This window comes from Glandiceps talaboti, chromosome 1 (genome assembly GCF_964340395.1).
Source record: "Glandiceps talaboti chromosome 1, keGlaTala1.1, whole genome shotgun sequence".
NCBI lineage: Eukaryota > Metazoa > Hemichordata > Enteropneusta > Spengelidae > Glandiceps > Glandiceps talaboti.
The window spans coordinates 10,887,843-10,903,987 of NC_135549.1; the positions used below are offsets into that span (position 1 = coordinate 10,887,843).

General features: G+C 36.0%; 2 protein-coding genes across 3 annotated transcripts in view; one reads left to right on the forward strand and one right to left on the reverse strand.

The window, feature by feature from the left end:
* Nucleotides 1–5,410, forward strand: part of LOC144441448 (cortactin-binding protein 2-like) — a 57,252-nt gene extending 51,842 nt beyond the window's left edge. For both annotated transcript variants that reach the window (XM_078131034.1, XM_078131026.1), the window contains one exon: nucleotides 316–5,410. In XM_078131034.1, coding sequence (XP_077987160.1) covers nucleotides 316–664 — 349 coding nt within the window. In that variant the 3' untranslated portion in view covers nucleotides 665–5,410. The remainder of the gene's footprint in view (nucleotides 1–315) is intronic.
* Nucleotides 5,411–7,013: 1,603 nt separating this feature from the next.
* On the reverse strand, nucleotides 7,014–15,833 carry LOC144439402 (uncharacterized). The gene is made up of 7 exons (XM_078128692.1): nucleotides 15,668–15,833; nucleotides 14,778–15,020; nucleotides 12,649–14,447; nucleotides 11,584–11,696; nucleotides 9,728–10,691; nucleotides 9,313–9,413; nucleotides 7,014–8,968 (listed from the first exon to the last, which is right to left on the reverse strand). Exons 1-7 carry the CDS (start codon nucleotides 15,831–15,833, stop codon nucleotides 8,839–8,841), a joined length of 3,516 nt encoding a protein of 1,171 aa, XP_077984818.1. The 3' UTR covers nucleotides 7,014–8,838.
* Between the last annotated feature and the right edge of the window lie 312 nt (nucleotides 15,834–16,145).

The following is a 16,145-nucleotide window of genomic DNA, read 5'->3' on the forward strand; positions in this document are numbered from 1 at the left end:
AATCCAAGTGATGTTAGTATTGAAGAGTTAACCAAGTCAACATTGATTGGGTGAACTCTGGTTGCAATCTGAATGCAAGTATGTAGAAATTCCATTGATGTCTACTTATGCATATCAACTATAGTCAGTTAGGTTGGACTTTTGATATACCTTCATTGACTAGGAAGAAACCTGTGTTTTGTTGAAAACCTTTCATATGTACTTCTGTATGGAAAGTGCTTGGATGGATAAAGTTCTTTTCATTCTTTTATGGTGTATGTAATAAAGGAACTTTTAATAGTTTTTAAAAAAGACTAAAGTTCTATTTCTCTACAGTGCATCTGGAGAGACAAAGACAGCCAGTGTGACAAGCCTGACCCAACCACAGGAAGCAGCTAACACAGAAGAAGTTATGCAAGTTATACAAGACATACAGACCAGCAAATCCGATTCAGAACTGAATAAAATAATACGTCTTCATGATCAGCTGTTTGGACAATCCATTGGAGTTAAGACTAACTCTCATTCCAATACATCAGCTCCTCAAACCTCTAAATCTATGCCTAAGATAAGTGACATCACGACTAAAGACAAGAACGGTGATGTCAAGAAAGGTGATGCGACTTCAAGTGTGAAGGAACCAATCAAGCATAAGACTGAATCCACAAAACAGGATAAGAAGTAACTGATACGCTATAAAACTCCATGATTGTGGACGATTCAATAGCTTTAATATTGTGACTTATAAAAACCCCCCATGTAAAGACTTGCCAACATTTACTGCCCTGCATTTAGTTTATCACCTTTGCCAAAGTTTTTGAATTTATGAACATTAAACCGTTTATATTTACATTGTAACTGAATGCAATGCATACTGTAATGATACACTAGTTTTTACATCTCATATAGTTGCCGATATTGTGACAAAATACAGAATTTTCTAAATTTTTCATAGCAAATGTTAGCTTTAATATTTTGGCTGCCAAATTTTACATTCAATGTATTTGATGTGCCTTTTTTTGTGTGGAATTATATTGCGTGCTGTGTAATTATTGTGTTTGTTTTATGATAAGTTTTAGCTTTACATCATTTGATACAGGTTAGAGAAAGATATTAATGCGAAGACTGCCATTTTTTATTTGAGAATATTTGTAGCATTTTACAATCGACGGAGTGGCAGTTCCACTTATTGCTAGAATTAAAGTTAACTCAATGACAGTGTGTATTAAAGGGGTTTCTTTCATTGACAAAGTAACCAAACACAAAATTGTGTTAATTACAAACTTACTTCAATATCTGGAAATTTATAAGCCAATGAGATCACCACAGATCCTGATGTCACAGGGTCAAAGTTCACCTGTCATGAACACTGCTTTAATGTTTCACTGTATGAAGGAAACATTTTGTGTCGAACAGCTGGATGAGAGAATTATGATTCAGACAGAAGATAAACAGTGCTGATCGACTTTTCAAATGATATGAGTGAACATTTGAATTCCCAGATGAATTGTACAATCTATTTTTTTCTTACAAAATATAGATTCTATTTTAATACTGTAAAGACTTTCCTATATGATGTGACTGTGGTTTGGTGAGGTGTCCATTTGGTGGACTGCACTGTCAAAACCAATGGAGATCATAGCCAACATGATAAAACAACTTTGAACCATAGACAGTGGAGCTCCCTTCATTGTCAGATGCTTGAATTTGACCTATCTATATGCGTGTAATGTGTTAGCTCAGAGACTGCAAGGTGTTCACTACTATACTGTCACAGCAGTATTTTTGTTAAGGACGGTAAGCAGGACTGGTAATCTACTTGAGTTCCCAAATCATTTTACTGGGGTTCCCCACAAAAATTATGGTACAATGTAAGTTGTACCATATTTTCACCGTCTGTTAATACTCAGTGGGTTTCCAAAGCTTAGCAACAAGTTGACACTACTCAGACTATTGGTTCTGTTCTACTTGGTCAAAATAGCATTGCCAAGCTTCAGATAGCCAAGTCTCTGGGCTAATAATGCATATATATAATGATTGACATACTGTGTGTTATTTGATATTTATTTATAACATACTTATTTTTCTTATCTAAGACAGAGTTTCTGTTCAGTTGACAAATATTGACTTCAGTATTTTATTTAAATGAAATGTGAAATGTATTAATGAGCCCACTACATTTTAATCACATTTTTTTGTAAACTTAGCATGACCTTTGGACCTCTGTTGTAATGAATGTCTTCCAAGGTGTGCAAGCTAGGAATAATAGCCTGCAAACTACCATTGGTTTTCTGAGTTTGTAATTTACTGACATCCAATGGTTTGACCTCTCTGTGACCTTAAAATTGAATGTCAATATCATATAAATATTAGACCATAATACTTATAAAAGTGTCTCTGCATCAGTCATATTGAACATAGAGAAATAGGTGTATTGTTTTCATATCAATGGAAGCTACTAAAATTCTAAGATGCTGTCCTATGTTTCTATATCATTAAGTATCACACAGTTTGCTTTAAAATGTAGACCATGGTGTAAACTATAGAGTAAATAGGATCCTGTCCAGTGTTTATGGTCTAATGTTTATTTTTAGTTCAATATGCATCAAAACAAAAAAGGAAATCTGTTCTTGGTTTTCAACATTTCGATATTAATCCAAAATTTTGTCCACATGAAATTAGTTTATATGATAGAAGCTTTAGAAGCTCAGTCTCTTTATACTACATGAAGTGTCATATACTAAGTAAGTGGGTTTCCCACTTGTAAATGACAGACACTTGAAATCAATGTGACACAGAATTATACGGTAAGAATGTAACACAGTGGGAAGATAGTACGTATTATACATTGGTCAGAAATTATGGAACATTATGTGAGTTAAAAAATTATGCAAAGTTAATACTTTTATTAATGTATGAATTTGACTATGCATTCTTTGAAAAGGAAGTAGAGAGTGTATACAGATCTGTGTACATTAAGTGGGTTAGATGGACCAGACCAGACCTAGGTAATATGACGCATGCACAAGTCTGCAACCATATCTAGGAAGTAAAGAGATACAACCGTGTTGAAGAAAGCAATGTCTTATTTTCAATAAATTGTTAACATATAGCTTATGATATTTATTGGAATTAATGAAAGGTGTGATTTATATGACAAAGTTGTATTACATGATAGTGGATTGGTATTATTTGTATGGACAACATAAGACAATTTAAAAGGTATGCATGTATGGAATGTATTTATTCCACAGTGTTCTGCAGACTATCTCTCGTTATACAAAGGGCATTGTTGTATTAAACCATAGACCCCTACATGATGAGGGTCTATGATTAAACTAGGGTACCAAAAAGTAACTTTATTCAAACCAGCATGTTACGGCTAGGTATATTAAAGGACACAGACGTACTATAAAAAGTACTTTAAAATAAAATATTCCAGCGTTTTACACAGGCTATAGTGCCTTGTGTATCTGAAAGACATCAAGTTAGAGTACTGGAACACACACCAATGGAGACTATACTACCAACAGACCAAATTTATGAGTAAAAAGGAACTGAAAAACTGAAGATGGAAGTCATTGTTATAACAGGAGAGGCTGTACAGAAAGACAACTCTACTCTTGGCCAGTCTACTGAGTTTTCATCCGTAATTCAAACATTTTATCATTGGATAAGAGTTTTCCTTTTTTTCGTTCACTGAAAAGATTTACAATGATCAAATCTTTTCAGCCACTTTTATTTGAATTATTGTCAATTTTCTTTATGGTAGTTTTCAGTAACTCATTTTTCTGGTTTGAATAAAACTTGTTGCTGTATACGACTTCCTATGTTTTAATTTTACTGCAATGATAATCGTTACGATATTTTGCAAGGGGTTTAAATGTGACTGAAATGACAAAGTGGCTGCTTTGCCTGCTACTACCTTACAGTAAGTAATCAGTATGCATGGTAATTAGTAGTCAACAAATATTTTCATTGACAATTTATTTTAGCGAAAAAAAAGCACCAGTGAGAAAATTCTAAAAGAAAATGTAGTATTTGACAGTAAATCCAAATAGCTAAGACAAATCTGAAACTATTTTATGTAAATGACTTCAAATAAACACAAATCATATTCAAGTTATACAATGTTTGCTGATGATTATGAATCGAGATTATTTTTTACTAAACAGTGGATTACAAAAGTGAACAATATTTACAAAAATAATTAGTTGTAAACAAGTATTTACTTTTTCCAGTTGTTTTTGATCATGCTGTAAACAAGTGTTGGTGATGATGGTGGCAAATACCACCTATCTAAGGAATGATCGCACCATGGCACATAGCTCAATAAACAAACTTTGTTCATTTAGGGGGGGAGGGGTTCTGGCATCAATGCAATTGCTGAACTTCATTTGCGCACTTCTAACCAAATTTTGAAAACTTTCATGCCTTCAATGATGACAGATTCTGTTTGTACTAATGAGAGGTTCATAAGTTTACTTCTAATGTAATATACAGTGTATACTGTGCTTTTTCTCCGATTAGTATTTGAATGTGTTTATTATCATGTCTTTACATTGCATCGATCGTAGTGGTTTGACACTACAATTTTCATTGTATATAAACATGTCGATATCAAACTTATGAACGTTTGTTTTGGGGGAGGGGGGGGGGAGGTGTTTTTGTTCTAAATGAACAAAGTTTTTTTATTGAGTTTGGGCGACATTGTGCAATTGTCCCTAGGTATTATTTATTTTGCTTGACAATATATACTTTGATTGTGTTAAACAGAAAATAAGTTCCACTTTATTTTGCACTGAAATATAACATATGTTACAATCATATAACACACATATTGGCTAATATTAAAGCTACACAAGCTCTGACTGATTATTATTATTTTTTTCGATCTGACAACGAACAATATATTCTCTGAAAATTGTTAAAGTGCTAATAATCAGACATTTGTACATGGTAATTATGGGTTTATTGTATCCATAAGTAGTATGGCAAACAGGTTGAAATCATGGTCACGTTTGTTGGGGGTGCTGATTTTTGGGTGTGGACTGAAAAGTCAGTTTAATTGTATTTTTTTGTACCATGTGTATAGATGCACACATACATTTATGTGAGTCAGTGCCGTTCAGGGTGTACAATATTAGGTTATTATATCAAGCAAAACCATTTCAAAAAATTTTCCAGTTGCAGCTTGTGTAGCTTTAAATATTGTTATCAACCATACCTGAAGTTTACCAAATGAACCAAACTGAACCGTAAAGAACCAGACAACAGGCTGGTCAGTCACTCATTTAACTTTTTTGCTGTAAGTTCATACTTTGATTATTCTGAGGAATAATGCACTCTTTTTAGTTGAACTTTCGAACTTTAAAGTTATGTACCATTTTTTTTAATAAGTCTTCCAGATTCCACCTTTAATACACAACCAAGAGACTTGCAAATAAAATAATGTATTTGCACTATTTGTGAGTGTTGTGTTTATCCTTTCATTTAAGAAATAGAATAAAATCACTGATGCCAATATTTGGAAACAGAAAGATGGAAATAAATTTTCCAAACTTACTACCGTAGTTATATCAAACTTGTTGCCTTGAACTTGCAAGGGTGCACCCTAAGGTTCTTTGGCATAATTTTACACTGTCAGTTTCTTCTGTTTCAGCCTGTTTTGTTAGTTTTTGGCATTGTAGATTCTGGGTTAAGAGTTTTTAAACTAAGAAAACAACTTTTTGTATTGGTTGTTTGGAACTAAGTAACAGTCAGTCCAAATTAACAAGTAGACACAAAGAGTAACATAACCACCAATTATTATGGTAATTTGTTTATTGTGGAGAGAGAGAGAGAGAGAGAGAGAGAGAGAGAGAGAGAGAGAGAGAGAGAGAGAGAGAGAGAGAGAGAGAGAGAGAGAGAGAGAGAGAGAGAGAGAGAGAGAGAGAGAGAGAGAGAGAGAGAGAGAGAGAGAGAGAGAGAGAGAGAGAGAGAGAGAGAGAGAGAGAGAGAGAGAGAGAGAGAGAGAGAGAGAGAGAGAGAGAGAGAGAGAGAGAGAGAGAGAGAGAGAGAGAGAGAGAGAGAGAGAGAGAGAGAGAGAGAGAGAGAGAGAGAGAGAGAGAGAGAGAGAGAGAGACGTACTGTTTGACAGACACCATGGACATTAGTACAACTGAATCTGAAGTAGTTGTCCAAAAAAATCCCCCAATTAATTATAAATTTTACTTCATCAATCACTTGAGAAAAAAACAATTTAAAATGTACAAATTTATTGTGGTACACATTTTAATCATTTACACAGAAGAGTTTGGCATAAAAAAAAAAGAAATGAATGAACCTTGACACACTTTATGGAATAAAGTAAGAACTTTTCTGGTAACATTGTGAAGAAAAGAGAGTACATGTGTGTGTGTGTGTGTGTGCGTATGTGTGTGTGCACGTGTAATGTTTGTTCAAACAAAGAAAAGACAGTACACTTGTGTTTGATATTCTTCACCCAATCCCATCCACTGACTTAACATAGTCTATTAAACTTCTATTGATAATTTAAGATGCAAGTTTTATTGCTCTTTTCTTGACATTTTAGGAATGTTAACTACCGGGGTATATCATGAAATGATTGGCTGTACACTGATACTTTATCTTGCATGACATTTACATACAAATGTTTGAATGGCCATCCAATGTGTCATGAATTCACAATGGTTTTTGCTATTATGCTGTCACAAAGTCCTTTCCTATTTGTTAACCTGCAATGAATATACAGAATGTCTAACACTGTAAACAATAGTGAGGAGGTCTAAAGGGACGATCATTATGTGGAGTTCATGGCTCAAATCTAATCACACTATGACCTTCATCATTCATAGCTTTTCTTGCTACCTTTTGCAAACCTGTCAAAGGTGAATGTGACTGTTCTTTGTCTCGCTCTTTGTAATAAGAAGTGACAGCACACTTGAAATGTTTCTTCATCATCATCATCATCATCATCATCATCATCATCATCATCATCATCATCATCATCATCATCATCATCATTATCATCACCATCATCATCATCATCATCATCTCCATTCATTCATTCATAAAAACATTAAAATAAAGTTGATGTAAAACAAAAGATCATTTCATGAGTTAAAGTATAATCACTGCTAGACTTTCTCACGGGTAATATTGATTGAATCACATAGCTTAACATCACTAAAAAGGTTTGTACAACCTCACACATAATTTTTCATACTCTTGTCATTATCACTTTAGAAATATCAAGACTTCACTCAGAAGATATATTCAGTCCAAAATACTGATATTACCATTCAGTACTTTGTGAATGGTACAATATATTCAATTTTCTCGCTATTTATGTTACGGTATGTTGATAGGAGAAAGTTTCACACCATCATAGTATTTGGTCATAACAAAACAATGTGCGTAAAGTGTAATGGTGGCAAAAAGAAAAATAGTGCCAATGGGTTTGTAGCACAACTGTACAGTTTCTTAAAAGCACTCCCATTAAATTTCAGCCCAATCTGCTCCGTAGTTTTGGAGTTAAAGATTCTTTACCAAAAAGACACATTATTAGCCCTAATTTGCTTATCACTGATGGGATCATCATGTCATGTACAAAACTTAATCTAAACACTCGCAAGAATGTTCCAACAAGTTTCAGACCGATCTGCCCAGTAGTTTTTGAGTTTAAGTTTTTTGAACAAAAATCACATGTTTTGACCCAAATCACACACCGGTGGTAAAATCATTTTCATTTGAACAATTTCCCAACTAGACACCAAAGGTAATACAAATATCACGGCAATCGGTCCAGCAGTTTTGTACTTTAAGTTGTTTACACACACACACACACACACAGACACTTTGCCATGCCTATAGCACTACTGAACCATATCAGTTCAGTTGTGCTAACAAAATGAATAGGTGAGATGACATTCGTTACAAAAATAACACCCTAAAGCTACTAAGTATTAATATTGTCATGTTAAGGTGTTTATCCTTATTTACCATATTTACAAGATCTCATTCCATCCCCCACCCCTAAGCTTGAGGACTACTGATTATTTGGGTAGAGCTTTTTGTACAGCTTCCCAACACTTACATGGATTACTGATGTTTGCAAAAGTGGGATTTCTGTTGTTAATGTTACCTCACTAGGTAACTTATGCATATCTATAGATGGGCCAGTATTTGGGGTTTGGTCACAGCTCTGATAGTAGCCCCATCGAGATCTACATAAGAAAAATGTTGTCATGCCGTTTGTACCAGTATTGCTCATATTACCGCAAACACTGGCACACATTTTGACTACAATTGGCTAAGTAAAACAAATATCAATCAATCTTACTTGTGGAAACATAACAACCCCCCAACCCCGATATTCTAATATGATGTGTTGATATCAAAAGTTTCTGTAATACTTGCAACTACAAATATACATGTTTCAATTTTCATGTCTCATAGTTTCTAGTATACAAACATATGCAATTCCACCTTCACTGGAATAAATATACAATAAAAAATTGCTTCTACATAGTCAATCAAAGTTTGCAAGACAGTATTGTTTGGTTGGTTGCAAAGCATTCCATTAACTTGCTTTAAATATGTAGTCTATTACCAATGGGATGTTTGAATCAATGCACGATAATACTAGTTTGTTTGGTTGCACAGTTTCCACCAAATTGCTTTCACAAAGTCTAGTATCTTTGAATCAATGCAAGATAGTAGATACTGTTGATAACGTTTGCTTACAAAGCTGATCATTCAAAATGGTGCCATTACCAGGCAAGTTCATATATATAGCATTAATCATAGCAGAGATAGGGGTACTACTGGCATTATGTTACATTGTCATTGGATGGCTTAGTCATAAGACCCCTTGTGTTTCTTTTTCTTCTTTTTCTTGGTTGTTGCTGCCTTTTTCTTGGCAGTACACCTTGGACAGAACCAGTCACTTTCTTCTTTAGGTTCTTGTACTATACCAACACATGGCCTGAAAACAAAGACAAAACAGTGATATAACGCTTTAAGTGAAATGAAATCCACTCTCAATCTCCCACATTACTTTTCTTGATAAAGAAAAGTTCATTCGTTAAACAGACAGGTAATATTTTTTGAATCTAGCAGGTTGTATGTACCAAACAGTGAAGAATTTAGCAGGTTGTATGTAGCAAACAGTGAAGAATTTAGCAGGTTGTATGTAGCTGTGAAGAACAGTGAAGAATTTAAAGAACTTGTATCAAGTACGCACAGATCAGACACCATGTCAAGATTGACTCTTGAGAACAGATACACCATAACGGACCCTATTAATCAGAAATCAGGTATTTATCTTACCAATGATACCAATCATCACACGTATCACATCCAATCATAGGACTGCCATCATCAGGTAATTTACAAGCTGGACAGATCCATATCTTTGTGCCATTAGCATCCTAAATAAAAATGAAATGAAAATGAATTACTTTGTTGTGGCCATAAACATGAGAATGTGTTGTCGATGAACTATCAGATTATTACATTTTGTGAGATTGAAGGGTTTATGTGGAATGGTGTATTTTTATTGGGGATATTTTACTTCATATTCAAGAAAAATGTAAAAAAAAAAAGGGTATTACCTCAGGGTACTATGGTGCATTGTGTATTTTGTTTTACCAGGAAACAGATCAGAGAAAACAAGTAAATGCAGAAATGAAAGAATGAAATATTCATATTTGGAATGCATGTATGCAAGTAACTATTGACTTACCAACACTGTGCTGCCCAGTGTTTCTGTTATAACAGATCTCTCCACTGACCCTGGCTGTGATGTTGATGCTGATGGGGTTTGTTGAGATGGTGATGTAACTGGTGCTGGTGCTGGTGGAGGTGGTGGTGGTGCAGGTGGTGGTGGAGTTGGTTGGGATGGTACATCTGGTACTGGTACAGGTGCTTGGGGTGGTGGTGGAGTTGCAGCAGGTACTGATGGTTGAGATGGTGGCATTTGAGGAGTTCTTCGGGGCTGCTGAGCTGGGGAGTGTTTTGGTGAAGGTCTTGAAAGACTATGCTGGGGAGACATAATGACTGGGGGTCTTGTTGGTTCCTGCTTGATTGGTGGTGCATGTACTTGTGGTTGAGAAATGGGGGGTGGGGGTGGAGGAGGGGGAGGGGGTGGTGGGGGAGGGGGTCTCATTGCAGGTGGACTGTTGTGTATTGTAGAAGCAAAGGATCCTATGGGTTGATGCATCATAACTTTGGGTAGATGTGGAGGTTGGACAGTTGGGATCATAGGTTTACGTTGTGTTGGTGGTGGTGACATCATGGCAGGATGTGGTGGCATTGGTGGTGGTGATGCCCATGCTGGGTAGTTTGCTTGTGAATGTGCCATCATGGAAGCCAGTGCCATTTGGTGATGGTGATGGGAATGAGGGTGAGCATGGGGGTGAGGGGCATGAGGGTGATGGGAAGGAGGTGGTGAACCAAATTGAGATGGAAAGTGGAATGGAAATCGAGGTGAATGATAGGGTGGTGGGGGAGGGGAAGAATGGGGGATGTGAAACTGAGGATAGGGTGGTGAAGGTGTGGGTGTTGGTGACTGGGGTTCTGGCCTCGGTTGATAATATGGTTGTGGTATTGGTTGTGGCATTGGTGGTGGTGACGGCAGCTTCATTGGTGGTTGTGGCGGCGGTGATGGTGTCGCTGGCTTCTCTGGAGGAGCAGACTGTTTGATGACACTACAAAATAATAAATTAGAATACCTTTAATACCCTGAATGAATATTCAACATTTACTCAAAAACTCATGCTTAGGTGGTATACACCTAGTCTTGCTGCTAGACATTTGGGCTTTCTTCCAATACGATAAGCAAACGAAGTTCGCAGTGAGGGTTTGCCCGAACATCTAGCTAATGTCATTTTCAGACTTGACATTCCATTGAGATGATACATGTATATGGCCGTGGGTTGGGCTTTGTATCATTATATACATATGTTAATATATTCAATAACCCATGACCTCTATAATACATACTACTATAAAAACTACGACTATGGTAATAGTGAGTTTGATCAGCGTGTAGACATTGTCATTCACACATTTCAGTTAAGGCATAGGTGGTTATTTGTACAAGCCCTCCTTAAGCTGAATATGCTTGAACAAATTAGCTAATTGTCCTCTGTTTGTGCTTGTCATCAATGCGGTTCTCTGATTGGCAGTTATTTATATCCCTGAACTGTGGAGATGACTTTTGCTAGACCTTGGATGTTCCATATCTCGATAGCGATGTTCGGTCGTGTGTCGTATTGTATCGGAAAAACATCTGAGGTCAAGCAGCTAGACTAGTATACACCACTCTTAACCTGCAAACTATAGGATTTGATGCAGAAAGGATGAATACTTCTTTTCAGTATAGTCATGTCAGTATTGACAGTCCTTCTTAAAACTTCACAGTTACAAGGTATTCATTGGCACAAGAAGTAGACTACAGCATTGGAAACTTATAAACGTGGCTTTGGAAAGGAAACTGTGACGTTACAAGAAACACTTCTTTTCTATGACAGTATGGTATCATATTGGATACGGTAAATACTCGTGACAGCCAAAAAACAATAAAAAATGAATTCTTACATCTTTGGTGGTGCAGCATCTCCACCAGATGATGATCTGGAACCAAGCTTTAAGGTTATCTTGGGAATATCTTTAGGTGGTTCAGGTACACTGATGGTAGGTTCTGGTTTGGACTGTAAGACAAGGCAATATTGGAATTTCAATAAACTGAATCAGAGTGTACAATCAACTTAAAATTACAATAACCTTGATGTTACTTGTATACGTCATTTTGTGTTGATAGGGTACAAAGCATACTTTAATAATAGATCCAGCACTCTGGTCATAATAGCCGACATCACATCGTGGACGAACAAAACCTGTTACAATTACAGGGAAAGTAAACAAATGAATTGAATTAATAACTCTTGGCCCAGCATGTTGGAAAGACAGAGACTTGTATTACATTCCATCATTTGATAGGAACAGTGTTATATATTAATAGTTCACATTCATGAACAAATTTGAAGTTACCCTGGCAATTCATGTACATGCAAAGAGGCTATAAAACTGTTCTTATCAAACCATGAGATGTAATACAACTCTCTGCTGTTCTATCATGATGTACATGCCAAGTGTTATTATCCAATTCATTTTGTTTACTTCCCTGTTTGTAACAGGTTCTGGTCATCCACAGTCTGATGTCTGTGATTGTACATGCTTGGAGATACTAGAATGTCAGTCTCGCTATCAATATATGTGATGTATATGTATAATGTTGTATGAAAAATATGAAAACCAAATGAACACTGAAACATTTCAGTATTGCTGGATGCTGTATTGATCTGACTGAGCTCTGTGTTGGATGTTCATGTGCGTTCTAATCCTCTTGTTAATATGTAGTTAGACCTGCTAAACCGTGTAAAATGAAATCCCCAAATTCTTAAATTTGATTCAATCCAATTAAAAAACTGTCACTCTGTTACATCACTGCAATATTGATAGCTTTATACATGTAATGAATTTATACATGATGTATGTATTGACTGTTATATGTAAACGTGTACAAACAAAATAACGGCCTTAAAAGTTACAGGTGGCCATTCAGTCTGCTAGATGACTTGATTATATATGGAATAAACTTACCTTATGTACTGAGTCAGCCCCATCTTTGTGTTCCTTATGTTTGTTATGTTCCTTCTTATGTTTATCCTTTTCTTTGTGTTTATCTTTCTCCCTGTGTTTTTCCTTATGTTTTTCTTTGTGCTTGTCTTTCTTCTTCTTCTTAGCTTTATTATCATGGTGGTATTTGTCATGTTTTGCAATACTGATTTTCTTTGGAGCTTCAGTGGTTGCAGTGGGAACTTTTGACACTGACTTAGGTTCTTGTGAAAGCTTTAACCCTGTGATTGTCATTTTTGTACCAGATAAGTCTTTGGTTTTAAATGTTAATTTACCTATTGGTGGTGGAACTGGTTTATCAAGTTCAGCCGCCGACGACGGTGGTGGTGGTGCTTCCACAGCTTTCTTTTCGTTTGAGCTCTCTGGTTTTTTAACCTTCAGTTTTTTCTGCTTGTGTTTGTCTTTCTTGTCCCTCTTTTTATCTTTCTTTTTCAACTTGTCTTTGATCCTTATCTTAATAGTACCACCACCATCCTTCACAACAAGGGCAGGAATAGTTGGTTCTTTACTTTCAAATATCTTTGGAGCAACTGTATCTTTTTTCTCTTTCCGTTCTTTATTTTTTTCTTTGACTTTGTTTTCCTCAGTCTTAACCTTGTCTTTTTTCTCTTTCTGTGGTTTTACTTTCACTTTCATTTTGTCTTTCACTTTCACTTTCACTTTATCTGACTTACCACTAGGAATATTAGACACTGTTGAAAGTTTCTTTTTCTTTAGTCCAAGTTTATCTTTTTTCTTAGTAGGTTTTTTAATCACCTTGGTTGGCACTTTGTTTTTACTAGGGGCTGGTTCATCATCACTAAATGCATAAGGGTCTGGTGATTTGGGTGGTTGAAGTTCTGCTTCTGCTTCCTGTTTTAATTTAGCTTTCAATTCCTCCTCATTAACCAGTCTTTGTGTTCTTAGAACGACAGCTTCAATGCTGTCATCACACCAGCGGGAATTCTCCTCACTTTCTGCCCTTTCTTTTTCTTTGTAAAGCTTGTCTGCCTCAGCTGCCTGCTGCCGTGCTCTCAAAACCACTGCATTTATAGAGGCTTCCATGCTTTCCTGTGTTGCCATCACCACATCAGTGTCACTTCCAATTTCTCCATTCACATTATTTTTATGTGGTGTTGATAACAAGCCTGTGAGTATTGGAGTTGGTGACACAGGAGTAGGTATTGAAGTATTCGATGATTGTCTACCTGGTGACTTGGATCGACTTGGGGATTTTTTATTTGATGTTTTCCCTACATCTGGAGATTTAGAAGTCCTTGATCCCTTTGGTGAACTTGTTTTGCTATGTGGTGATTTGGAAATTTTTTCACCACCCTTGGGTGATTTTGGTGACTTGGGTCTTGATTTTGATGCAGTGTGTGTCACTCCAGGTGGATGTGTCATTTTTTCATCTTTACCCTGGTCATTGTTCTTTTTAGCATCAGTTGCTGCTGCTATAGACTTTTGTTGTAAACCAGCTGGGAGTCTACTTTGTGGTGGAGTAGATGCCTCTGGAAGTTTACCTTCCCGTTTTGGCGTAATCACTCCCTGTGCTGTCATTGAGATAGCTGTCAATTCCTGTGGTGTGCCATCTTCATTGATACGTAACCTTTTACTTGAAGGTTCATCATGGTTCACACCAATCCTTTCACGTTTCTCTCCTCGTATGGGTGTCCTTGGAGACAACTGGTTAGAATCCATGGTGATTGTATCCATAGTAACTGGATTGCTTGCTGTAGGTATGCCATCATGGTCATGAGACAGTGGTTCAAGGTGATCAATATCTGTGAAATCAAGGATAGGATACACAAATTATGATCAAGTAATAATGGAGAATGAATCAAAATATACAAATGGATTAATCTGTGACTAGAGTTTTGCAAGATGACGCTTACTAAGTTAATAGTTATAGGAAAATCTTATTTCTACCATATCAAGGTATGAGGGGACAGTCTTTGTAAAAATGGTGAACCACAAATTAATATCAATAACTTTCCCCCCTGCAATGTGGCTGATTATGATCTACAAATGGGAATATCTGCTGGTATTTCGTTTTTTTTTTCTTTTAGAATGAGTCCTATTTTTACACTCTTGGCCTAGGGTCATTATCTTACCTTCAGAGAGATGAACTAAAGGTGGCATATGTTCTGGTATGTACGTCAACCTTTCCCTGTCTTCAGAGCTGCCAATCCTTGGATGTTGTAAGTTGTTATATTTTGGTAAAGGAAAGAGAGGGATATCATGGGCAAATGGAATCTGTTCCACTGAGTTAGTATATTCTTCTATCTCACCCACATTGATACCCAGCTGTTGGAAAGCAAGGCTGAGGTCATCTAGGTTTGGTTCTGTTCTGTTATCTATACAGTCAATGTAGATAAAAAGAAATTATTAAAATAGAGTAGTTTGGTGCGAGTGAACTCAACCACGGACATCCTGTAAAAGTTGACAATATTGTTCAATTACATTGGGAGACTCAAATCTGACTAACACAAACAGAAGATTTCACATTGAACTGACATGAGATAAATGATTAATACTTCAGTATGCAACTATGCATATATTTTGGAAATGGTGTTGGACGTTGGGGTACTGCCAAGACCAAATATCATTATTCTCAATACAATTACAATATTGAAAAAAAAAAAACATGAAAAGAAGCTGATTGAAGAGAATTTAAAGATTGCCTTGTTATGTTTATACAAATGTACACAGTGTTGTATAGGAGTAATAACTTAGAAGAATTCCAAGGGTTAATCTCTCAATAACATTCAAAACAAAATTACATTTTGACATTCCCTTTATAAATTATATGGCACATTCACTGATGCAGTAAACAAGAGTGTTTACATGATCATAGTATCTTTACATTATCTTGTCTTATCTAATAATATGATATAATATGTTACTGTTGGAATATGCTTCATTGGATGTGTACTATGTATGATGCAAGGAAGTTCTCCTCAACTGGAAAATATCTAAAACTGCAACAACTAATTGAACTTACATTGCTCAGCATATGCGTGTGTTGTGTCTGCAACCTTCTCTATGTACCGCTCTAGAATATCCGTTAACAAGTCGCATGGCGTAGTGTGCACGGCTTGCCAGCCCAGACTTTGACAAATCTGAGCGATAGCCACCTTCAGAAGACTTCTAGTGAAACCTTCTGACATTGTTTACTACATTTTCATTGGCAATTTGGCAGAAATCCTATTAAATTAATTGTAGTAAATAGTACAAAAACATCGGAGCCCTCCATTAGAGTGGTTTGCTTGTTTGGAAACACATTACTCAATTGTCACCTCTTTCAGTTTGTACATCTCAACTTACAATATTTGATACCCTTCAAAGTCCATAAATTTCGTCTAGAATAAAAATCTCTGTGCTAAATTCGATAAAAAATTTGTTAAAAGACACACAGTATCAGTAAATTTATAATTTAACACTAAAATGTGTGATATACTATATATTCCAAATGTTTTCCT